Source organism: Curcuma longa, unplaced genomic scaffold, assembly GCF_044706935.1.
Source record: "Curcuma longa cultivar G26 ecotype Majalengka, Jawa Barat unplaced genomic scaffold, ITB_CL_G26_1.1 contig_25375, whole genome shotgun sequence".
Classification (NCBI taxonomy): domain Eukaryota; kingdom Viridiplantae; phylum Streptophyta; class Magnoliopsida; order Zingiberales; family Zingiberaceae; genus Curcuma; species Curcuma longa.
Window position 1 is genome coordinate 1,761 of NW_027432742.1, and position 25,331 is coordinate 27,091.

Genomic DNA, 25,331 nt, shown 5'->3' on the forward strand with positions numbered 1-25,331 from the left:
TTCTATCATTAATGATTGATCAGTCTCATGGTCATTTTAACAGTCTCACCGACCACCAGGGTAAATCGGGAAGTGCATACGGCGGTCAATCCAGATGCCCAGTATCTTTTGATTGTGTTTTCCATTTGGAAGAAAATTATTGCAAATACGTCGTAGTTGAAGATGATTTGTGTCACAACTAGATATCCTACCGTTGTATCATTATCCCGGGGATTATCATTAATGAATGATACATACAAGATGAGGATAAGATAATTTTTTATTTATATTTAATATTATGATCTAATCTATTAATTTTGAAGATAAAATTTTAAATAATTTTATATATATAAAAAAGCGTGATTGCTGTACCAGAGTGTGGTTTCCGTCCGAGGGGAGGGGCCAACAAAAATGTGGTTTCAGAGGCAACGAACTTAATCTGGATGCTAAATCCACCGAAATTTACGTTCGCCATTTCACCCAAGCACTTCTTACCACACGATCTCCTCTGTGTTTGTGTTAGAGAGAAGAGATAGATTTGGGTTCGGGGACGTGGAATGTACAATTAAATTATGAAAAAAACGCGAACGTGGTTTTTCTTTAACCTCCTCCCTCTCCTCTATTTCTTCCCCTTTTCTGCAGACTGACGTCACGGCCCTTGACCTATCTGTCGCCCTAAAAACTCGTGGCTCAGAACGCGCCTCTCTCTCTCTCTCTCTCTCTCTCTCTGTTTGCGAGAAGCATAGTGGCAGTGACATGAGATCGGAGCACCTGCGGGAGTCGGAGCTAATGGCAGGGACGGCGACTGGGCAGCGAACCGACGGCGATGTCTGACGCCACGTATCCCCCTATTTAATCTCTTCGGGACGGCCGCCGCACCTTCGGAGAGCCTCCTGCAGCCCCCGGAGGAAGGGGCGCCGGCAGGAGGCGTGGAGGAGAAAGCGGCGATGTGGGAGATGGTAGTCCCAGATGCTGCTCCGACGACGGAGCCCGAAGATGGAGAAAAGGTGAGCATAGAAGTTTCTGAGCTGTTTCCCTCTTGTCTTAGTTCCTTTTGCTTGTGGCTGCCTAGGATCCATTCTGTTCGACTTCTATCATTTTGAAAGATGAATCCTTTCTCAGCGGTGGGTATTAGGTTTTGTGGTGGTTTATTATTGAAATGTTCTTAGTAAAAAATTTTGTCTTGATCGCTGAAATTTTCGACTGGATGGCCCTCGATTAGCTAGGGATTTTGAATTGTTGTATTCCTGTTCCAATGCGTGCCTGATTTTTCAAGCTGCCTTTTGTTCGTGTTGTTTGAGCATAGTTATGAGGCAGGACAGCTCTGAATGAGGAATTATACTAGATAACAAGAAAATGCACTTTAGGCCTTACTGGAAATATGCTATCTAATCCAGGATTTGGTAGCTTATCTTGTTAAAGTTGTTTAAGTGTAGAAAGTTTGAACTTTTATGTCTAAGGGCGGTTGCCAATATCCTTCTCCCAAAGAACAGACCTAATAATGTTCCTGATGATCTTAGGTACTTCTTCAGCTAGTCACCTGTAAGATGGCACAATACACAGATTGATCAGATAGGTTAGATCATCATGGTTCAACATTCATTTGTTTGTCATGAGTATTAGTTAAAGGTACTGAAGGCGCATCGAAGTCATTAGCTTTTTTATTTTTATTTGTGCTCTTCTAGACAAGAAAGAATATCAGCATCAGCTTCTCCAGGATAGGTATATACTTGATCAATTGGCTTTAATAGTTCCACTAATTTTGACGAGACACTCAACTGCACCATCAAAGTAATTGATGCTAAAATGATTATAATTGGTGAATCAAGATAACGTAAAAGTCGAGAACTTTGACATATGCATAATTTCAGATGATCTGGTAAGGTTTCAAAGATTAGTGATGGGTGTAGGTAGATGTGTAAAATGGGTCAGGCCACCCACAGCACAACATGCTCGGCCTATAACACCTAGCAGGTCCGGGCTAGGTGCTGGGTTGCATCCTCCAAGCTGAGTTTGCCCTAATTTTTTATTTATAAAATAATAATATTGTTATCAATATTAATATTTTGAATAGCATTTAATAACAATATCAAATTTTATTTTACTAACATTTAATTTTAAATTTTAAATATCTTTACTGTTTTTTATACTTTTTTAAAATAAAAATATGAATTTCAGTAGCGGTATTTTAGTTAATCAAATTTTATAAAAAATCTAATTTTTAGAACTTTTTTATTTTTATTATTTTTTATTTAAATTGTTGGGCACATGGGTCCATGCTTGGGTCGACACAAATGGGCACAGTTCACTCAGGCCCAAGCTCATGTAGAGCCATATTCTGGGTCATGCCGGACATGACCATTTGGAGTCGGTAAAGGGCCAAACTAAGCACACATCAGGCTTGTCCTCCTAGTTCTAAAGATTATGTTTTTAATCCATAAATGTTGATTCATATGGTTATGATTCCAAACGGAGGTCTTTTCATAGATGCACTTGAACCATGAGGTGTTTCATTGTTTTTGTCAAGGAATTTCTTGAATATAGAAATTCTTGATAACACTTTTAGTTCTTTTTTTTTTTTACAATTGTTCTTGTACCATCCAGCCAATAATGTGTCGTTCCCCATTTGCTTACTACTTTAGGGGAAGTGATGAGGATGAATAAAAGAAAATTTGTTTAAAAGCTTTATTATGTCTCTTTATATAATACAAAATATAGAAGATATTGTGTTTATATTCCCATTTGTTCATGTTATTTGTAGATATATTTTGTTATAAGATTGTAAAAGAATAAACTGAAGACTTGAATTGTTGAGAGAAATTTTGAAAACTCAAAATTATAAGTTAAGTAGAACTGATAATATATGAAATATAGCTTCAACAAAATTAATGAATGTTCTCAATTGTGCATGATTTTTGTTATTCACATTCTGCTAAAGGTTTCCTAACAGTGTTTGCTACTTTGATCCTCTTGTGAATCTTCTTGACCCATAAAAAGTACGAATAATCCAACTAAATTGTAAGAAAAGAAGAGGCACCAGGAAGCTGTTTTGGGAGAAAAAAATCATGGGAACTCATTCATCAGACACATTCATTACAAAGTATTTTGAATTTACTTAACAAAGCATGTTCAATAAACTTAATGGCTAAATTTTCTCTTAGAAATATCATATATGAGTAAAATTCACATAACATATTTCTGTCTTGATTAATGTTTCCTTTAATTGTGTATGTGCATTTAGTATGTTATTTATTGGATTTCTTCAGGATTCATGCAAAGAAGTAAAAGTTAGGGAAGTCAACAACGCTAAGGTGATTGTCCCTGATGAAGGAAATCAGGATGTTCCAATTAATTCCACTGGTGTGAACAGCAACGATGAGAACAACCATAAAGAATCAACTGAACTAGGCAAAGCAGTGTTTGATTCCAAACTTGTGGATCACAATTCTGATGCTGAAGGTTCTGAACATGAGAAGGTCCTCAAGAAGTCAGATAAACTTCTGCCATGTCCTCGCTGTGACAGTATGGATACAAAATTCTGTTACTATAACAACTACAATTTTAATCAACCTAGACACTTCTGTAAGAATTGTCAGAGATATTGGACTGCTGGGGGAGCTATGAGGAATGTTCCTGTTGGTGCTGGGAGGCGTAAAAGTAAGCAATCTGTATTGCAGCACCGTCAAATAATAATGCTGGAAGATGGATTCCAATCTCGTCAACTTGAAACCCCCGATTTGACTCATCATCAGATTCCTCCTGACAGGGCTTCTGCTCCTGCAAGATCTTTTAATGGAGAAGGAACTATCCTTGAGTATGGAACAAAATTACCTCTTTGTGAAAACAGGGAAGGGCTGTCATGTTCATCATCCATAACCATCCCAAGTTTTTTAGAAAATGGATTAGCAGGTAAATTGATCCCCGTTGTACAAAATGGTACGCTGGGCTATGGCTCTGGAATTCCACCAATGCCTCAGTTTCCATGTCACACTCTGGCTCCTTGGGCATACCCTTGGAATCTAGGATGGACAAATATTGCTCCAGTGCTGTCTGGTGGACACACGCCAGAATTTGTCCCTGGGCCTGTGAATATGAATCCAAATGTGCCCTGGAGTTCCCCAACTATGCCACCAACAGCACCCTTTTGTCCACCAATTCCTTTACCTTCCATCTGGGGATGCACATACAACTGGCCTAATGGAGCATGGAATTTGCCATGGCTCGGGTTCAATAATCTGATTTGTGGACCATCATCCCCAAACAATAATGGGTTTTCAGATTATGGTTCTCCAACCCTAGGGAAGCATTCTAGAGATGCCAGTTTACATGTCGAAGAGAAGTCAGAGAAGTCAATATTGATTCCTAAAACCCTTAGGATAGATGATCCAAATGAGGCGGCAAAGAGTTCAATATGGACCACTCTTGGAATTAAGCCAGAAGTTGGCATTTTCAAACCATTCAGATCCAAGTCTGCAAACAAAGGTCAGACATCAGATGCTGCACAGGTATTGCAGGCAAATCCTGCTGCTTTATCGCGATCTCAGTCCTTTCAGGAAAGCTCATAAGATACAAACAGTGCTTAGCAGTAATTTGGGTAAGTAGTTGTATTTACAGATGGAAAAAAGTTGTGCGTTGTTTAAGAATGCATAAGCTGCTTAGTCTTGTGGCTTCAATATATCAACTTGATCTATTCGTATGTTCAAATATACAGCTGGTGTCTAGGATGAAGCTGGATTTTTAGGAGCAAACCTTCCATAAAGATCCAATTGAAGTTGCCAACTTGTCAAGAATTTACTTTAGTCCAAAATTTTTTGTCATACACAGTATGAGAATGATAGTGCCAGTCTTTTTCTTGAGAAATGTTATTATACATTTGCATCGCCTGATGCAAGAAAATGCCTGCTCCTGCATGTTACTGGTAGAATGCATGCTAATCAAGATTGGTAGATTGAACTTGCAATTAATTATAAAAACCAGAGGAAAATCATACTTTGAGCAAGGAAAGGTGTGCATCATTATACCTCATCCTTCAACAGCATCTTGTTCCTCTCAGATTTTGTGGGGCTTTGACATTGTGAAGGTGATAACTGGAGTTTGTATGTACCCTATCAATACTATTTTCACTGAACTTGATGATCAATTAGTTTCTTCTTCACTGAAATGTGTCTATAATGGCATTACTTTCACAATGTTACAATTGCATTCCTTTGCTATCATCATTAGAATTCACAGTCGATCAACATCGTCAATTTATCATGAATGCAATCACTTTTGAATTTCCTATAATAGCTTTGTTGAAACATTGATCCTCATTTATCTGTAATCTACTTCTCTGGAAATTAATCCTCTTTTTCTTTAGTGCCTATACAACTGGCAGTGACTGTATGAGAGAATAAAGAAAGAATTATGGGATAGACTTTTTGGTAGTCCGATTACAGGTCGAGAATAGAAAAGGATTAATGTTAGTTAATAGCTAATGATCTCTTAACTGTAATACTTTCAACCTCGATGTGGACTGCAAACCCAGTGAAGTATGTGCGATACGATACAAAAGCATTTCCAAACCATGTTTTGGTAACTTTTAATTGTTATACCTATGATATTAGAAGGCTTTCACAAGGACGAGGAGGAAGAGCAGGCGGGCGGCGGCTGTCGCCCTGGCGAACGGCTGTCGTTCTCCAGCCTGGCGAATCTCCACCGGCTCTCTTCTTCATGTGATCTCCGCCGGTGTCGCCTAGCAGCATCTTCCTTCAGCTGCAACTTCGTTGATCCCGCATCAAAAGAGAAGCTTTTGAATCGCGGCGAGTCGTGATTCCCTAAGCGAGAGCAAGCTACGACGACGGCCAGTGGGGCAAATACCCGTCGCCTGCGCGTGTGTCAACCGCGGCGTCTTTGAGTCACAACGTGGTGAACGAAGATCATTGTCTTTGGTGTGAATTCCATAGTGCTATAGTAAGATTATACACATGCATCATAAATCTATATAATAACATAAAAATGGCGCTACCTGATGACTTAATCACAGTAACCTTTATTATCTCGAACTCAGGCTGATATTCGAAGTATTTCTCCTTCGGAGAGTAGGAAAAAAAATCCAAATTGACCATCCATTTTACTATAAAAATGTTAATGCACTGTATATTTTTTTTTCCTGATTAATCTTAAAAGTAACTGATCCGATCTTATAAAAAAAATTTATCGACCATCAAAGTAAATTTAAGAAGCGCAAATGAGTCTTAACGGACAGTCCAACATCACGAGTGATTCAAATACCACAAATGTATAAAGTGTCATGCGTAGAAAATGAATCCTTGTTGTATGAGAGACCGCTTTACCGCTTAGTATCGCACCAAGCCCAGGGCTATTAACATGTTATACATGCTGGTATAATTACTTGTTAATTACATCACCTTTTTTGTAATTTATCTTCCAACTATTACTATTCCTACTAATTATTCTCTAGTTGCTCTTTATTGTTTCGATATTTTTTTGAACCCCGTATGAGCAAGGTTCAATATTATCTATTTTACGCACTCAAGTTTTAAATTTTCAAAAAACAAGTAGTATTTTTTTCATCATACCCCTCTTTTCTTTTCACGTTTAAATTTTACTCTACCCATTTAAAAATTCACTATTTTCAATTTACACTAACAAATTCAAATACGAAGAGAAACTGATGAATGGATCTAGAAAACTCCGAATCACTTCAAATCAAAACTAACATATTCTTGCAAACATCTTTAATGCATCTATGTCCTCACTAATGAATTTATAAAAGCTTAATAAAATTTATTACAAGTTCATTATAAGGTATACAACAATGACTCACTAACCAACATCACCAATAAATTTTTAAGATTCTCCTGATTTAAAAAATATCAAACTTTTAAATTTTTGAATGGTATAAATTCTTCAATCAGTTTCAAACAAAACTGACTGATAGACCCAAAAAATTTCTGAATCATTTCAAATCAAAATCAATATACTTCTGAAAGTTTTTCTTAATGTATCAATGTCCTTAGATCTAAATTTGATAGTGCAAATTGAGAATAATAAATTTTTAAACTTAACACTTGATAAAATTTTTGACAAACTATAAGACATATGACAATAATATTCATTAATCAATGCCACCAATGAATTTTTAAGACTTCTCTGATTCAAAAAATATTAAATTTTTAAATAATATTTGATGCATGAGTCAATTTATCCGAATGTGAATGATAAATTTAGAGATTTCTAACTCACTGTAAATCAAAATAATATACTCCTTAAAAATCTTTTTAATGCATTCATATCTTCATATGTAAATTCAACCACGTAGATTAAGAACAATGAAGTTTTGAATCGGTTAATAAAAATTTGAATGTGGAAAGGAAAAAACAATTGAAATACTGAATTGCTCCCATCTATATTTAATCGAGGTGAGCGTCCAGAGCCTCAGTTCAAGTCATCAAATTGCTTCAAGATAGGCTACACGACTGAATCAAAGGTTTATAGGTATAATGAACATCTACTACATAAACACATACGAGTTTCTTTTGTGTATCAGCAGTTTAAAAATTTGTGTTGTAAGTTCCATCTCTATGCACTTGTAGAGCTTTTGGAATGACAGTAATATTGTTTTTTTCTAAATCTAACTTGTACACTTATCTTTAATACATCGACTTCTATATGCTTAATAATTAATATTGAATAGCATCCAACTTAACTCAACGAGCAAATTTATATCAAATAAATGGATATGCAATTATAACCTATTGGGGAAATGAAAAAGAATTCGTAGAGTTCCTCTAGTTTTCTACCAATGTCAGGTGCTTTCATCCGTTTTGCCCAATTTAGCGATGAACATATGATTGCTTGAATTGCTATTCTCAGATGGTCTTACAACAAATGTTGCCTGGAGCTGCTGCTGTTGTTGTTGGCCGCCAGTTCAGTTCGATAGGAATAGATATGAGGCCTAAAGATGATCAAAGTGACATATTTGCTGATTGACGACCATAAAATAAGAACATTTAAGAAGGTGACAATGTTGCATCATTCAGTATTGACGGTGCCTCCATTCGGTGCCAGCTCAAGATGGGCATTGTCTAAAACCATGCTTTCTTGTTGGGTGATTGGAGTGCTGGGTGAATCATTAGATGGGATGTTGATCCCTACAAACCCTATCGTAATGGCAACAGCTCCGAAGCACTCCAATAGGTTAGGCGCTTTGCCGGTGAGAGTATCCACGACTACAGCCATCGGGACTTGAACTGAGAGACCAGCAGTGGCGACCGTGGTTGTGGTTAAGTGCGTAGCCTTCACCCATAGGTAATCACTGAGCACATTATCCATTAAACCTGTGTCAGCAAAGTCAAGAGAAAAAGAAAAATGAGAGATTCAGAGTATAGAATAAACAACGCGTGTGTGCTAGTAATAGTATCAGTAAATGTTGATTCTCTGAATACAATCATATATATGGAGATTCTCAATTGGATCCATGGTTTACCATACTAGAAGAAGAAGAATGTGATAAGATGTCAAATTCTATTGCTTGTTAGATGAGGTTAAGACTTTAGAAAGAGACATACTGAAGGGAATTAAAAGAAACAGATGGAGAAGGGATGACAACAGAAAGCATTTCTCATCATATATATTTGGCTTCTATTTCTTCCCTAGAAATCCAAATCTTAAATGTAAACCAAGTAACTAAGAGGGTGTGGAACCTGTTTAATTTATTCCATTATTCAGAAATACTACAATTGTTACCAAATTTTTTATTACATAGGAAATAGTTTATGATAAAATGGATTACAAGCATAAACATCTACATTTTCATTTTTTCTATCTATAAAAAAAAATAGGCAACTTCAGTAAAGCTGAGTCAAAAATATATATCATCCTTCTTAACACATCAAAATAAAAAGGGTCATGACTTGAGTAATATGCATCAACTAACTCTTCTAAGAAAATTAAATCATTAGAAGCTGAAATGTTGAGTCTAAACAAGAGTTTCTCTTTCTTAAAAGGAAGTTTCTTTTTAATAGTCAGGTTTGAACAAAACAAAATAAAAGATGCTCATAAGCTAAGGAAACTGAAGCTTGGAGGATGAGAGTAAAATTTGCTGCAAACCTTTTCCAACAATAAGACCAAATTGCTGCCAGTTAAGCTTGTTAAATTGCTCCAATCGTGTGAGACATAAAAATAAAGCAACAGGCAGAAATATGACAAGATTAAATAGACCAATAAATCCAAGAAACTGTGCGGTGCTTGCTTGACCTTCTCCTTTTTCCTCATCAGGCAACTTTTTACGAACAAGTGTGATATAAATTGAATATAGTGCAGCTGAAAAGAGAGCCAAAATGTCTCCAAAAAGAGGATTTGCTGCAACTACATTGATTCCATTCTTCGAATCAGCTAGACTCACCATTATAGTTCCTCCCATGCAAAGCAGAACACCTGTTAGCTTCAGCCATGTGAATGTTTCTCCTAGGAAAGCTAAGGCAACCAAGAAAGTGAAAAGGCTTGATGTGCTGCTTAAAATAGTATTTGACTGCAAAATAATAAACACGATTAATATACCATTTTGACAAATAGAATAGAGAAAATTATAAAGAAAAATGATAGATAATGAATGGTGATATTTACTGTGACAGTAGTGTACTTGAGTGAGAGATTGAAGGTTAGTTGAGCAAAGAACCAAAAGGGGCAAATCAACAAGCTGACTATTGCAATGCGGGTACGAGTCCAACGTCCCTTTGAATCCACTTGTTTACTGTGATCATCAATGAGAACAATTGGCCCTTGCTCAAAGACTGATCCATTATGGTTATACAGTATGCTATCTGGATCTTGAATGCTGACAGCAATTTCTGATGTATTTTCCACCATGGCATGACTGACTACATGAGGATGAGCCTTATGATCACCATCTTGTAGAAGATTTACATTCTCCAGATCATTAGATTGCTGAAGATCAGGATTACTCTTCAATGTGAACCATGATTTAAATTTTTCACTTGAATTCTCAAAATACCGACCAATTTCAACGATAGGGATGTAAATTACAAATAATGAGTTGCAGATATAAGTGAGCAAGAAAGGAGAAACACCAGAGTCAACAACAGATTGTACTATATAGCTAGCAGCAATCCATATTGTGGCCACTGCAAAAATATATATCAATCCTAAAGTCCAACGCCATGAATCTGCCTTCATCCACTTTCGAACTGATTCACACAGCTGATCCATATCAGACTGACTCAGTTTATGCCATCTTCCTGGTAAAAGTCTGCATTGTTATATTTATAATGAACACTTCCACTGGTCTTTCTATTACCAATATTGATAATTATCAAAAGGAAAAAACAGAATAAACGTAATGTACAAACAATTACCACATTCTTTTTTGTCCAAAGTAAATTTGATTCCGAAAAGAATTGACACATTAAAGAAAATGATCGGATATATCCCTTTGCATTTTACATAATCATAATATAATAAAGGAATAGCTTCGGGAAGAATGTCCACCAACAAAGTCTTCATATATTGACAAATTGGCATGTTATGAAGTAAAATTTTGGCATACTAATCATATAATCTCTGCAGTATCTACCTGTGAACTACGTAGTTGAATTACTTGATCACTTAAAATATACAAAACAGCAACATCCAACCTTGAAGCAACCAGTGCCAGCAACCAATATTAAACTTTTTCCCTTGGTAAAATTGTTTCACTTTACATCTTAGACTCTAAAAGATCATTGCATTGTGTCATGGAACACTTTCTTGACCTGAAAAAGTTAAGCGAATGAGCAAGTGAAACAATTTTTAAAAGCTTGGGAGCTAAAATGATATAATTTGTGGATTTGGGCATGAAATAAAAAACGTAAACTCTAGAGACAAAGTTAAATTCTCTCTATCTCCAAACCCCAGCTTGCTTGACCCATTAAATATAGGGTTCCCTATCAATCATGATCAGCTTAATCAAATTGGTAGTTCACTTGAAAAGCAGGTTAAATCCAGCTTGAACACAATTCAAGTCCAAACTGAACCCAAAAAAATTGCAAAGGAATTCAACTAAGACCTGATAACCTTGTAGTGGTTCCCTAACCAAATTAAGTGGGTGCAACTATATCAGAAATATGATTGTTCGTGTTAATTAATGGTGTCAAAAATAGTCTTAACAGCATTTTTGTTATCCATTATGAGTTGTAGAATTGCATTCCCAATTTTTTGTGGCATCAATTAACCCAACTCCCACTAGGTGGTGCCCAATTAGTCTTAATCAGACAACCTTGTAACTAAGTTAATTAATTCCATGAATCACAACTCAAAGCAATCCTTTTGCACATTAGGAGTCCACATGCCCATTTTTTCCAAACTATATGAACTTCTGAAATTAAAGCACCGACATGCATTCTTCTCCTGTTGATGCATATTTAGAAGTGAATTCCAAAAATCTAAAATGACATTAGAGTATTGTCTTGTTCACCTACCCTGATATCCACATATTATCCTTTATCCTTTATATAAATTCAATGAAAAGAAAGAGTCAAATAATAGGAAACTGATCGAATTCAATTTTGTTTCAATAGTTAATGACGCTAATAGATTTTTTTCACAAAGAAAACATAATTAGTGCTTACACACAAAATCCTTACAAAATAAAGACACAGAAAGCACAATAACTACACCGCCAGTGATTGCCCTTACTACCTACAGCTGAATACATGAACTTAAATACTTGTATAAAAAAGAAAGATATAAAGAAATTAGTGACTCGTGGGCCTGAGTCTGTCCATAACAGGTACCTATACATGATCGTAGTTGTTCTCGCTGCCGTTAATATCAATAGTTATCCAGCATACTCAAGTAATAGCTTGTATACCAAAAAGATGCAATTTTCAGTATCTTTCTACACGAAATACGATGGAACGTTATCAATCGCACGAAACCCTTAAACTCATTCATCTACAAATTAAAACCAAGAAGAGTGCTGGAGCTTTACCTCCGATCTAACAAAATCTATGAGGTAAATCCAACAGCGATGACGGGACGGCAGACGATCAACAACAATTGAGGAGTGGCAATCGGCGGCTTCCCCTCCGGAGACGATGATAGATGACGATTAGCGATGATGGCAAGCGTGCGTCGCCGGAACAAGAACAAAAGTAGATGGTATTCGTCAATGAATCCAAAAAGATTCAGTAGAGATCGGAATGCAATCAGAAGAAGGCAGTCGAGGGCATCCGAAGAGATGAGTTCGGCGAAAAACGTCGCGAGATCGAACGGTTAAACTAGTTTAATGTAGAAATAATTATAAAATCGAACGGTTAATAATGTATCTCACTTTGCATCAACAATTCCTCAGATGCAAACTGGATAATAAAAAATAATGTTAATAAAACTAATTATAAAATCGAAAAAATAACAGAAATCTGAAATTTCCAAATGTTTTTTTAAACATTTTAAGCACAATTTAAGAAGATTTCAAGTTCTTTAAATTGGAATACAAAGTATTAAATAATTGTGAAAAACCATATCCTTAGCTAAATAATGAGATAAAAATCATCTCTTGGTGAAGTCGAGACAATATCCTCCTCGTGTCTAACAATAGTTTCTCAATTCACCCCTCACAGATGGTCATAGAATCGACCGTGTGGGATTATTGGGGTGACAAATTCCAATTTTTTTGCATATACTTTGAATTATTTTTACTAATTTCTAGAATTTTTTAATAATTATTATTTACCTATATATAGTTCTATTTTCAAGTATATACTTTAAATCTCTCTATTAATATATTTTCATATCTATAATGTCATAAGGGATGGAACTAAGAATTTCATATTAAAGACGAAATATATATATTTATGTTGAATGGGGTGGTCATATCGTTGTTCCTTTATTCACCTCTTATTCATCCTTTATTTCTATATTCCAATATCTCTTGTAATAAAAAACTTATTATGGAGAACTCAAATTCATGACGATGAACTTGTGTTCCCACATGATATTCAACCTATTATTTTCTTATGGATATCAACTGCTCCCCCTTCCTGTCAGGATAAGTTATATGAAATTAATCAAATATAATTTATGTGATATATATATTTCATCATATTAAAATATAATAATAATATTAATATTAAAGATGGCTCACAGATTACAAACTGAGAGCAAATTTCATCAGTGAAGAGATGACCATAGCAAAATCTACTTAGAAATAGACTGAATTCCTCATGCAGGAACGCACAAAAAAGGTATGAGCCCGCACTGCTCTTGCTTAATCTCTACTATAAACACCATTGAGACTAACATGAGCTTACACCACTACAAGTAACAATTCAGAACACTAAATTGGTATGATGGCTTCCATTTATTCATCCCTGAGCAATTACCAGGCTCTTCTCCTAGATATCCTGAAAGAACCATGGATTTATGCACTGAGGGAGTACTGAATTTGGAGGAGTTTGCTCTGAAGCATCATGGAAGATTTGGAACAGGAACTGGTACTTTGGGAGTATAATTGAAGGAAAGATCTCTGTTTGCAGCTAAAGCCATGAGCTCTGACTCCTCCATTCCTTTTGCAAGGCCAAGACTAGGGCATTTTTAAATTTCTTAATCTGTATTTTCTGAAGAAAAAAAATGTCAAAATCAGAAATCTGACAGCAGAAAATTTAGCTACTATAGGAAGAGTTGGGAATTTTGCAATTGAAAGGCAATTTAAATTCTAATTCTATATTGTGATTATCAAATTGAGATGAAAAGCAGAAAATGAAAGATGAACAAGGATTTGGATCTTACAGTTGCATTTGTGCAGCTGAAGCTGCAGAGATGACCTTGTGCCCCGCGGTAAAACCTAAAAAATGGGAGGACATGAACGTTTAAGCTGTAACACATGGACTTAGGTTGCTCGTGGTTGATTTGGAGAAACAGGACATTAGAGTCATCTCTGCAAACCGGCAAATCTGCACGAGAAAAAATGATAATTTTACCGAAGCCCCTAACTACAATTTACACTGAAAGATCATCTTCACTCAATATAGTTGAAAATTTGTTGGAACGGAGACAGTTGTCCCAACCATTTCACATATTTTAAAACACAAAGAGACATCTGCAATCGCATGGAAACAAGAACAATTAAAATGTTATTAGGGATCAGAAGATTCAAAATCGACATAATAACTAGGGTTTTTACAATCGAATCGAAAAACACAATAAAATTACAAAGAAAAACTTAGACTTGGGCAAAGAAAAGGTAAAAGTAAGAAACATGTAACCTTTTCAGATCAGGATAAGGCAACAAAACAGGAAATAAAAAGATTTAAAGAAGAAGAAACCTTCAAATATGAAAGATTTAACATTCTGTTCACGGAGGACAATTTTTTAATTCGATAAACTGCTCAGAACTGATCCAGAACTGGGCCGAGCCCATTAAGAGAGTTGGGCCAACCACGACAATTTCTGAAGGATTCTTGATTTGAATATATTCGAAAAATGGATGACTTTGTAGTATTTTTTTTCTTTACACAGAAAGAAAATGATAAAGTTATTGTCTTATAACTTTATGATCGATATATTTGAATCGTAAAAATAATCTTTTATAATACAGAATAACATAAGTCAAAATCAACTACTAACTGCCCCAAATCAAAAGCATCCATGGGATGAAGTCCAAAAGTAAAATTTAGTTTGAAATTCATCCATGACATGCCAAAGAATTCCAGTCCAAAATCTAACTTGATGATGAATGGCGACAAGACTTGTTCCCTCCTTGTTTGACATCAAAGTGGGAAAACTATCACTATCATATTGAAAATTATGTATTTTTTTAATATATATCACAGAAAACCACTTGCATTAGCTTCTTTTTTTCAATAAATTTTTTTTAAAAAAAAATGGAAATGAAAAAGACAAACAAGTTACAGTAATTCAGGTGGATTGGGAGCATCACCACTACCTGTCACTTCACTTGGGGGCCAAGTTTGGTTTATCCACCTTTCTCTACCTTGTATGGGTAAGTGTTTATGAGAAGTTTCAAGGTGTAAATTTAAAAAATTAGAACATTAAGAGGGTATTTTTATTGAAGAATCTTTACCGGAGATATAAGAGAATATGCTGAATTGAAATTATAATTGAAATTAATTTCAGACTTATTTGTGATATGACATTAATTGATAATCTCATGCTGCTAAGTTAACTCCTAATATGACTGACCTGAGTTATCAAATTCCAAGTACTGTGAGGTCGAAGCAGCTAAGTCGTTGAGTGCTAGAGCCAATCTGGTATTTGTCTATCAGACTACCTAATGGACTTCTATAGTTCGAGTATGATGTTATCAAGCGAAGCCGAGTGCTCCTGAATGGTCCCGAGAATCGTGAGGTCTGAGTAGCTCGAGTGCTTGTCGCTCAAGTGGTTACCGAGTTGGGACTTTGAATGCCTGACTTGTCGAGTTGTCAAGTACTGAATTGGGGCGTTGAGTGCTTCGAGTGCTAAGTCGGTGAGTATCGAGTTGACCAAGCTGCCGAAGGGAGTTAGGACGTCAAGTACTCTCGAGTGCCGAGCTACCGAGTTGGTTGAAAAGAGATGTCGAGATCTGCATTTATCGTAATTTCCTTAAAATAGATTCATCCCCTCCAGCGGTATACTTCAAAGTTACAATGAACGTCTGTTTCCCAAGATACAATGACAAATCGCGATCACCACCAAGCACGGGGAGATCATGACTAACTGAGTTGTACCCAAACACTATCACGGGTAGATTGTTGAGCGAGTGCATGGTAGAGAGAATAAAATGAGAGAACGAGAGTGGAAAGATTCTATTTTTTTGTAGTGTGTCTCTCTGTATTTCTGCCCAATGTCTTAGCCTCCTTATGGAGCTCCGACCTTTTGTAACAGTAAATACCAATAAGTGGTCGAATAAAGGTCATTACTGCCATCAGACTTGAAACGTCAACCGCTCGACCGTTTCACTCAGAGGTTATGGACATATAGCAAAACACAAGCTGATTCAATCCCTTGGGTAAATTTTATCCTGACCTGTCCAACGTTCAATGATCGTAAGTCATGTTCGCACATGAGTCAATTTGATTCAATACAATCATAGCCCTGAATTTGCACCCCTATGGGCCCACACATTGAGAGAAAGTATCTTGTCACATATGTTCACAATTATAATGAATGTTTGTGATATAACCAATCACATTACCATGAAACTTTCATTGTGAAACTAAAATTTCATTCACAATAGAGTGTCTTTTTCCTTTCCACTTCTTTTCCATTCACATTTATCTAACCATTTTACTATAACGCACCCCTCATACAACAAATTTTCACTAAGTTTTCTTTTCCTATAATATTTGTTAACTCGTTAAAAATTATAAATTTGTAATATATTTATCCATGATATATCCCAAATTTAAGCATTTTAAGTATCTAATTTCTCAATCTATCTATCTAAGTTTTGACATAAACTAACATGGAAATCAATTTAAAACACATATCTTATTACTTTGTATAGCATAAACTAATTTGTATAGGGAATTCATAAATTTTCTCATGGCACATCTTAAAATATTTATCTTTTTCATATTTTAGATTCTTCTATCTTTTTTATAAACACTGAAAATAGATTTTTTTTCAGAAAAAAAAAGACTTTTGAGAAAATAATTAAATAGGAATGGGGTGGGCCAAATAGGAATCAATTCCCCTCATTTTTCAATAAAAAAAAGTTCATCTAGAATGCAATTTCTAAGGCTAAATAAACAAAGAACTAGTTCCCATAACTCAATATCTAATTAAAATCATATCTTTTAATCACAATATCAAATTAATTTAACCAAATTGGCAATTACAAATAGTTTGTCAAACACTGTTCTAGAAGTGGACACGTACATTTTTAAACTAAAAATAAAAAATATAAATGAGAAATTGGGTAGGAAGGTTCAAGTCTTATTCAACCTTTAGATTTAGAGTCTTCATTTTACCAAACCTTATCCTCTCTTTTTCAAGTGGGGGGAGATATTAGAAATAGTAGACTCCAAAGGATAATGTCATCCCACCATAGTAATTATCCATCAATGGTTCTATCTAATCATCTTTACTTGTATTTTTTAAACCTAATTGCATCTTTGATTATATTAATAGGTGATGGCACATCAAACAAGTCTCTAATTAAGACTTTATTTAATTAATGAAGCAAAGGTAGGAATCAATTAATAATTAAGCAACTAATTAATTAAAAGAATAACTAATCGAGTGAAGCATATATATGATGAGGTTGTCCACTTCTAAATAGGAAGATATCTTTCTTTTGGAGCCATTATATATATATCTATTATATGGAGGAATATTCTCACTTCTCTCCTTTGAATTATATTCCCTTGTTTGGCGCATGAAATGGTGGATGGAGAAGAAGGGTGCAACCTAATCACTAAGTCCTTGAAATCAACACAAATGTACACTTAATTAGCTCGTAAACAAAAACAATTAATGTACAATTAGGGTAACAAAATTATTCCACACGAAGATATTGAATGTTGAACTCACAATAATATTCATCATATTCGCGTCTATCTATATACATATCTCCTTCCTTTAACCAAAGTCATCTTCTTCCTTGCACTCTTTTGGTGCTCATTAATTTTCACCTTCCTATAAAAAGCAACTCCTTCAACATGAGGGGAAAAAATGATGTTTCCATATTCGACATTGACTTAATGTATGATCTATAAATGAATGAAGAAGAAGAAATAATGAAATCTAGCTAGGCAATGTCATTAATTATAATTTCATTAGAACAAGAAATTACAGCACTCACAAAAGAATAAGAGGAGAAATTTATATCTACAAAGTGAGAGTATATGTATCATACAGGTATAGTACTTATGTTTCTGATAAATCAACGCAACCAAAATCTTAAGTTCAACTGTAGAATCCGTAGCTCGTCCAGTCGTTGAAATCGCAGCGCGACAAGACGGAGGAGATCTCGGTGGTGTTATGATCGGTGCTGAGGCCGGTATCCTGCGAAGGGCAGCCCAAGGATTGGTTTGAGCACTGCTCCACCTTTAAGGGATTCCTAATGATGGCACTGGACGATGCTGCAGCTTCCTCATAATTGTTCCCAGCAGCCAAAGCCCTGAGCATTGCCTCATCATCGTGGTGCAAGAAGCTCGACTGATCATGAGCAGGATTAACTGAGATCGTCGTCGTCGTCATGCTGCTGCTGCTGCTGGTTCTGATCGAAACCTTTGAAATCAAACAGTGCTGCTTGATCTTGCTCAAGGAAGCTTGAACTCGGCATGTTGATGATCATGCTCGAGTAGTCAAGATAATTGGGAAGATCCATTAGGGGAGGCAAGGAGGTGGACTCCAGATTCCCATCTGGCGTAGGGATTTTCTTAGGTGACCCTAATTTCTTGTGGAACACCCTGCACACAACCCACTCATCCTGCAAATAATCACAACGCAATTCAATTCTACACTAAAATTTTCATCAATTTGTGTTCTAGCGTAGTAGAATTAGGATATGGTGTACCTTTCCAGATTTGGGGAGACTGGGGAGGGAATTTTTGCCTTCGAGCCTGAACTCATGCATGATCCAATTGGTCTTCTCGCCCTTGGGGGCTCTTCCTTTGTAGAAGACAAGGGTCTTCTTCATGCCAACAAGCACACCCTTGCCTCTGTAAATTTCCTTATCTTTTCCTGTGGCTTTCCAGTAACCAGCTTTGGTGGCCCTGTTGGTCCTCATCCCTGTAGGGTACTTCCTATCCCTGAGGCAGTAGAAGTACATCTCCTTCTCCCCTACCTTCGCCTTGCCTGCACGCTTTGCTGATCAACCAAACTGAAGCAAACTTGATCATGGAGGGATCAAGAAACTTACTCGGAAGATCCCAAGGCTCACACTTGTTGAGGTCCACCTCTCCTATGGCTCTCGCAGTGAAAGCACGGTCGAGGATCTTTGGCGTGAGGTAGTGGGTGGCGATCTCTTCGTCTGTGGGGTGGAATCTGAACCCCGGGGGCAAGTCCATGCACTCATCCGCCATTGTTGCACCTCCAGAACAAGCAAGGAGAAGACAGACAATCAATTAATTACAAGGTTAAGGAGATCTCTACCCAAGGAGAGAACTAAGGAATATGGTACAGTATGATATGAACTGGTGGAGGATTATTAAGAAAGAAGAGAAGAGAGGGAAGAGGAAGACTTATATAGAATTAGGAACACAGCGACATATACATATATATCCTTGTTGCTCAAGCCACTTGCAAGAGAAGCCTCCATGTAAAGCGTGTCCCACAACTGGCTAGCCATTTCTTTTTCGACACCATTTTCATTAATGAAAACACTGTGTTTAGCTTGTCCTGGGCTCTTCTTTTCATCCTCCAAATTAAATTAAATTAATTGCTATCCTTGACTGCATTTCAGGAATAATATCCACTGCTAGTTGACAAGGAGATGATCATCTAGGAAACCTACTGTAGACCAACACATACATATCTTGTGAAGGTATGAACCAGCTGTTACTGGTAGATAAGGTGGAGAGAGAGGTGCATGCATGACTGCCTACATGCAGCTGAACCTAATCGATATATATATATCCAATTAATTGTGTTGATATTTAGCTGAATTTTTCTTAAATACATATAAATTACATCTAGATACGAAGCATGATATAAAAGTTCTTGATTCAGCATTCATGGCTTAGAAAGATGAAAGTGATGAAAAAGAAGAAAGAAAAAAGGTGAAGGAAAGGGAAGGGAAGGTGCAGACAAATGGGTGGGTCCATTTGCTGAGGTAGAAGATATTGTAGGGTTGATATCAGCCTTAATTTATTATTATTTTGTTTTGGAAAAAAAAAAGAAGAAGAAGAAGAAAGAAAGATATGATAAAATAAAAGCACTTAGAATTAAACTTGGATCTACCATATTTTATGGTCAACAACAAACCACATGCCTACATAAATCCATTTTCATACCAATCAATTAATTAGCTTCGGCGCGTGGGACCACCCACCAAATTTAATTAATTGATTAAATTAACTCCATTATTTATTTAGCTTAAGGGCATTTTACCGAGCGCACCCTTCGTAGTTTGTATTTACCAAAAATGCTCCTGTTGTTTCCTTTTACTGCGAATGAAGAATCATGTATGAGGGTGATTTTGGTAAATGTCAACTATGAAGGCTGCTTTTTGATAAATTACTCGGATTAATTAATTGTTTCCGTTGCTGATATATATGTTGACTTCAGTGCCCGGTTCGAGCCGAGCCGGTCGGTGGTCCGCTTGATGCATTGGTCGGCCTTCAACCACCGACCACGCGCCATTTTCTTCTTCTTTTTTTTTTCTTTATTTTTTTCGATTATATGTATTAAATATTTAAATTTCCTCACTTCGAAGACCAAATATTACTGCAAGTAGTGACGCATATCACACGAATAAATGACGGCCCGTGGCGGCGAACCCACGGCGGCGGGCGGCGGCGCTGTTGCGAGATGCCCGGAAGGACGGGCGATGATTAGTGAGCACGTGGAAGTGAGAGACCAATTAATCCACTAATCAACCAATTAGTTGATTAATCAAGCGACTCAGGTAATTAATTAGGAGTAGGATTAGAGTTTTTTTTAATAAAAGATGAAGAAAAGGAGGGATCGGGGAACGACACGTCGCCACCGTGAGCTGCGGGATTAATTGACAGCCAAAGGCTTACCGGCCAAGTCTGGGGCACGTGTTTAACTTATTGTTTAAAGAAAATTATTTTACATATTTTTTTTTTAGCTATACATCTCTGATGATTGGGGGCATATCTATATAAATATTAATCTCATAGGAATATTTCACATGAAATTTATTATGATTTTTTTTCCTCTAGAGTACTATAAATTCTTTGGCTTTTTTAATTAATAAAAAGCCAAGTTTTTTCTTCATCGACTCACTCAAAAAAGAAGCTGTAACTGTTAATAGTTGGCACCTCCAATTGACCATGCACGCATGCGTCCTTTGAATATGAACGTGATGGTGAATATATAATTGGTGCCTCCATTAGATTAAGAAGCTGCAGAAAGTGGTTGTGAGGTTAAATTGGATCAGTAACCACTGCACTTTGTTCGATGTATCGTCGATTCAATTCATTAATTATATTTATTTGGTTAATTATGGCTCCATAAAGACAGAAAGTCGGTCATATACAACTTTGAACGCATGCATGATCCATGCAGGAAATGATCTGAAGAACAGAAAAGGAGAGCAATATTGCTAGATCTTGGAAACAACGCCAACTTCAGCATGATCGATAAACACGTGCTCAGTTGATCAAGCATGGATAAGGATACGATCGATAATTGTGTTACCAATCGAAGGACCTGCCATATACATAATTTCTCCAGTCCTGGCATTAAGGTGCCCAGTCAAGAGAGAGAGAGAGCAGCCAAAAGGAGGAGCACAAGGAGATGTTCATAACAAACATATCCATGGTTGTTGAGTGTGTAATTGTCCTTTTGTTTGCGTGATGACTTTAAGGACTTGAAAGAGGAGACGTTGCATGGCATTGAGTATAGAATAGTAGTAGCCCGTGAACTATCTTTTGGGAAGATACAAGATGTGTTTGACTGGCTGCTCCATTTCTCGTGGGAAGATGCATGCTTTATTTTTGTTTTTTTAATGTAACTATTCAAGTGTTTGAATCAATTAATTTTGAAAGTGATCGATTCAATCTTATATATATTTTTAATCAATCATCAAAGTAAATTTGAAAAGTACAAATTGATTATAACAAACAACCCAACATCATAAGTGATTTGAACACAATAAACGTATGAAGTATCTTACGTAAAAATTAAACCCTCGTTGTATTAGAATCCATCCTACTTCTTACTTATCACATAAGTCCGTGGGAAGATGACTTTTGTTCTTTAGCTATATATGTTGTGGAATTGTGCATGGCAAATGAAGGCACTGGCATGGAGCAAATTAGAGTCGATTAAATGCTTATTGATAGAGCTCAAGGTAACAATTGACACGCGAAAACAGATTAAATAGTCTAAGAATATAATCGTAACTATATGAGCATTACAAGGATAAAAATAGGAAGAAAACAACATGATAACCGTACGTATATATTAGTTAATGGACCACATGTGGAATTAATCCTTAAAACCGTGTCAATGATTCAACTAGTCAAATATTATATATATTATACCACCATTTGACATGAAAATAATATATTTTTAAATTATGTATATTTATTAATAAATAATGGTAAATTGAATGGTGAAAATATCCACTTGAGTTGACAATTGAGTCTATCACAATCTATCCGACTCAATTAAATTTGGTCATATATATTGGATGATACTCCCGTACGTGATAATTTGCGATTATAGAACGAATGAAAATATTGGGCTCAACATGTGGACCTATGGAGAAGTTAGGCCTAGGAAACCTAAGATGTTCAGTGCTCAGACTTGGAATTGAGAGGTGCTTGGGAAGCAAACTCAAAATTAGGAGGCACTCGGGAGTTGGACTCGAAATCATGAGACGTTCAATAGACAAACTCGAACCAAGAAGCACTCGGGGATCAAGTTCAATCTCTAGCTAGAGGTATTCAGAAGTCAGGCTCAGAGCAAAATGGTGCTCGGTATCAAAGAGGGGAACTCGGGGAAATGGGGATCACACCATTTAACCATTAATACTAAACAGGTAGGTAGTAATGAAGATTGATAGCCGTTATGGGAAGAGAATCTAAATGTCATATTGGGTCATTGGGTGCGATAAGAACTATAAAAGAATGGTGATATTCAAAGGATGAGATATGTTAATTTTCACAAGATCATTTCCTTTGTTCCATTGTTTTTCTATCTTTTCTATGCTCAAAGTCTTACTCAAGTATCGAAGAGGCCATGTCAGGACAAGATAGGCGCCTTTAATTGTGTGTTAACTTTGACAAGAAAATTACTTTATTAAGATATGGAGGCTATGAGAGTGCTCGACAATAGACATCCAAGAAGTACTCATAACGGGCATCCAAAATTCCACCGTATCTGTGGATTACGTATGATTTAGTTTATATGGGTTAGATTGAGTACAATATGATCATGAGTCATGTGAGATATTGTTATGACCCGTGCAAACTAGAAGGGGTGAATAGCTTAGATCATTTCGTCTTGATTGTATGTTCGTTGTTTGAATGTGCAGCAAAAAATTTGAATCAAACTAGACACCACATGCATGCACAACACCTTAATTTTACTTTGTACGCCGCCTTCCAAAGCAATCACTACAAGACCTAGTCTTAATGATCTATTACCACTATTAATTCTCCTTCTTAAACACTTATTGTTTACAAGCAACACAAATAACACAAAAAGACAAATACAAAATGAAAGTAAAATACTTTACAATTTGAGAAAACTTTATTAGATGCTTTATTGTCACTTTGGATTGCCTCTTGATGACAAAAAAATATAATACTTATAATACTTTGCCTCTAACATCGTAAGAATTGACTATTTCAAAACATCTCAAAACATTCTTTTATAGGGTTATTGTTCAGGTTGATTTTTGTTTATCAGTCGACTGATCTTACTCATTAATTGATCGATCAGCTATAGATTCAAATATTGCTCTAACCCGTCAGTTCAACGATTCCATCCACCTCAGTATCAGTCGATTGTTAAAAATCATCAGTCGACTATTACTTAATTAGTAAAATTCCATAGTCGAGTTATGAATTCTCTGTCCACTCGAACAATGACATCTGTCAGCTGATACACTTTATGAGTCGACTAGTTATGATTAATCAATTTTTTCAATCAATTTTTGAAGCTTTTATTCACTGCATTTGTCATTAATTGACTGATCAAAATCTATTAATTAATTTATTGCATTATAGTAAATATTGTACACAATTACTATGACAATTAATGTTCACAGTTGTTGTAGCACAGTTATTGTGTAAGTTCTAAAAAATATCTTAAACTTCAATTTTAAGATTTTGAGTTCATCGATCAATCGATACACCCTATCAATCGATCAATACTCGTGTTTCAGCCTTGAGCCTTATCAATATTGAATTCTCATCTGGCTTAGTATACAGTTGATTTCAACCTACTAAGACTGACTTTTTTTACTCTAACATTCGATCAACTTTAATTTGCCAAGACTTTTTGTTGCCTAATATCCGATTAACTTTGACCTATCGAGATTTCATCTAACATCCAACTAAAATATTGAAATCCAACTAACATTGACCTATTTAACCTCCAACTAAAATATTGATTGATTGTCAAGTATTGATTGACCTTGACCTATTTAACCTCCAACTAACATTTTCATGAAATACTGAAATCCAACTCGAGTCAACTCGAGCTTGATCAACCTGGTTAACATTGATCAAAATTTGATTGCATTAATTGGCACAACTCGATCATGGGTACTATCGAGTGTCTAATGCGTCGAGTTTGACATAAAAATTAAAATAAACAATAAATAATTATAAAGTTTAACAAAATTTAAAAAAAAATTAGTTTTTTCTATTATTTTAAATATATATTTAAATTGTTTAGAATTTTACTAAAACAACAAATCCGAGTTCGCACAGGTTAAACGGTTTTGGTCCATGTTAAGCGATCAACCATGACGTGTCTACGACTATCCGTTCGATGCTCAACACGAAATTAAATGACACGAAAATGGACGGATGAGGATCAATTTGTGCGGCCGACCTATTTTAACAGCCGACATGGCCCGTGACTTCCCATGCATGCATGACCAGAAAATAAGCCAACCTGGTTGATCATGCCTGATCTGATTTATGGATCGGACCGTTTATGCTGATTAGTCGCACGTGTGTGCGTGTGTGTATTTTAAGGATGATAAATGCACCGATCACGTTCTCTACGGCGCCTCAATTTAATACATGTACGAGCGCGCTGCATGCGCTACATGTTTAATCGACACACGCGGACCAGTTTTACTGAGCTGTCTACATCGCAAGCCTCCTTACAAATTTTTTCCAAACCAATTACAAGTTAAATTTCAGCCTTAAAAATCCTTTTAAAATTATCTAATTTTTTTCTGAGACCACAACTCATAATAAAATTTATTAAACATAAATATAAGTTTTTTTTACTATTAAGATAATTAATAGTCACAGGTTGTTTGTAACCTACTGCCATTCTGATTTTCATGCATGGAGGCTGCTGGCTCACTGCATGTGTTGCATGGCTGCTACTGCGCTCAACAGTCTGGTCTTGGCATATCAGCTGTTATTTTAATTTGCCTTTTGGTTTATAGCGAATATCATTTTATTTTGTAGTTTTTGAATCCATTTTTTTTTTCGTTTCACATCCTGTAAATTAGTATCTTTCCG

General features: G+C 35.9%; 2 protein-coding genes and 1 pseudogene across 4 annotated transcripts; 1 reads left to right on the forward strand and 2 right to left on the reverse strand.

Moving 5' to 3' along the window:
- Positions 1 to 632: 632 nt before the first annotated feature.
- LOC141818571 (cyclic dof factor 1-like) lies at positions 633 to 4,929 on the forward strand. Of its 2 annotated transcripts, XM_074706043.1 has the most exons (3): positions 633 to 986; positions 3,246 to 4,573; positions 4,691 to 4,929. In XM_074706043.1, exons 1-2 carry the CDS (start codon positions 927 to 929, stop codon positions 4,542 to 4,544), a joined length of 1,359 nt encoding a protein of 452 aa, XP_074562144.1. In that variant the 5' UTR covers positions 633 to 926; the 3' UTR covers positions 4,545 to 4,573; positions 4,691 to 4,929. The 2 variants fall into 2 exon arrangements, with proteins under 2 accessions (XP_074562144.1, XP_074562143.1); XM_074706042.1 differs by having other exon boundaries at positions 3,246 to 4,929.
- A 2,703-nt stretch (positions 4,930 to 7,632) lies between these two features.
- On the reverse strand, positions 7,633 to 12,176 carry LOC141818577 (putative vacuolar membrane protein YML018C). Of its 2 annotated transcripts, XM_074706048.1 has the most exons (5): positions 11,972 to 12,176; positions 10,577 to 10,754; positions 9,610 to 10,241; positions 9,094 to 9,514; positions 7,633 to 8,321 (listed from the first exon to the last, which is right to left on the reverse strand). In XM_074706048.1, exons 3-5 carry the CDS (start codon positions 10,210 to 10,212, stop codon positions 8,017 to 8,019), a joined length of 1,329 nt encoding a protein of 442 aa, XP_074562149.1. In that variant the 5' UTR covers positions 10,213 to 10,241; positions 10,577 to 10,754; positions 11,972 to 12,176; the 3' UTR covers positions 7,633 to 8,016. The 2 variants fall into 2 exon arrangements, with proteins under 2 accessions (XP_074562149.1, XP_074562148.1); XM_074706047.1 differs by lacking the exon at positions 10,577 to 10,754.
- Positions 12,177 to 17,735: 5,559 nt separating this feature from the next.
- Positions 17,736 to 19,118, reverse strand: LOC141818574 (NAC domain-containing protein 92-like; annotated as a pseudogene).
- Positions 19,119 to 25,331: the final 6,213 nt, after the last annotated feature.

Coding starts and splice junctions, on each gene's coding strand:
- LOC141818577 (XM_074706047.1), bottom strand. CDS start 10,212: ATGGATCAGCTGTGTGAATCAGTTCGAAAGTGGATGAAGGCAGATTCA. Junction 9,515..9,609: donor TCAAGTACACTACTGTCACA/GTAAATATCACC, acceptor ATTATTTTGCAG/TCAAATACTATTTTAAGCAG. Junction 8,322..9,093: donor TGGTCTTATTGTTGGAAAAG/GTTTGCAGCAAA, acceptor TTGCTGACACAG/GTTTAATGGATAATGTGCTC.
- LOC141818571 (XM_074706042.1), top strand. CDS start 927: ATGTGGGAGATGGTAGTCCCAGATGCTGCTCCGACGACGGAGCCCGAA. Junction 987..3,245: donor AGCCCGAAGATGGAGAAAAG/GTGAGCATAGAA, acceptor GGATTTCTTCAG/GATTCATGCAAAGAAGTAAA.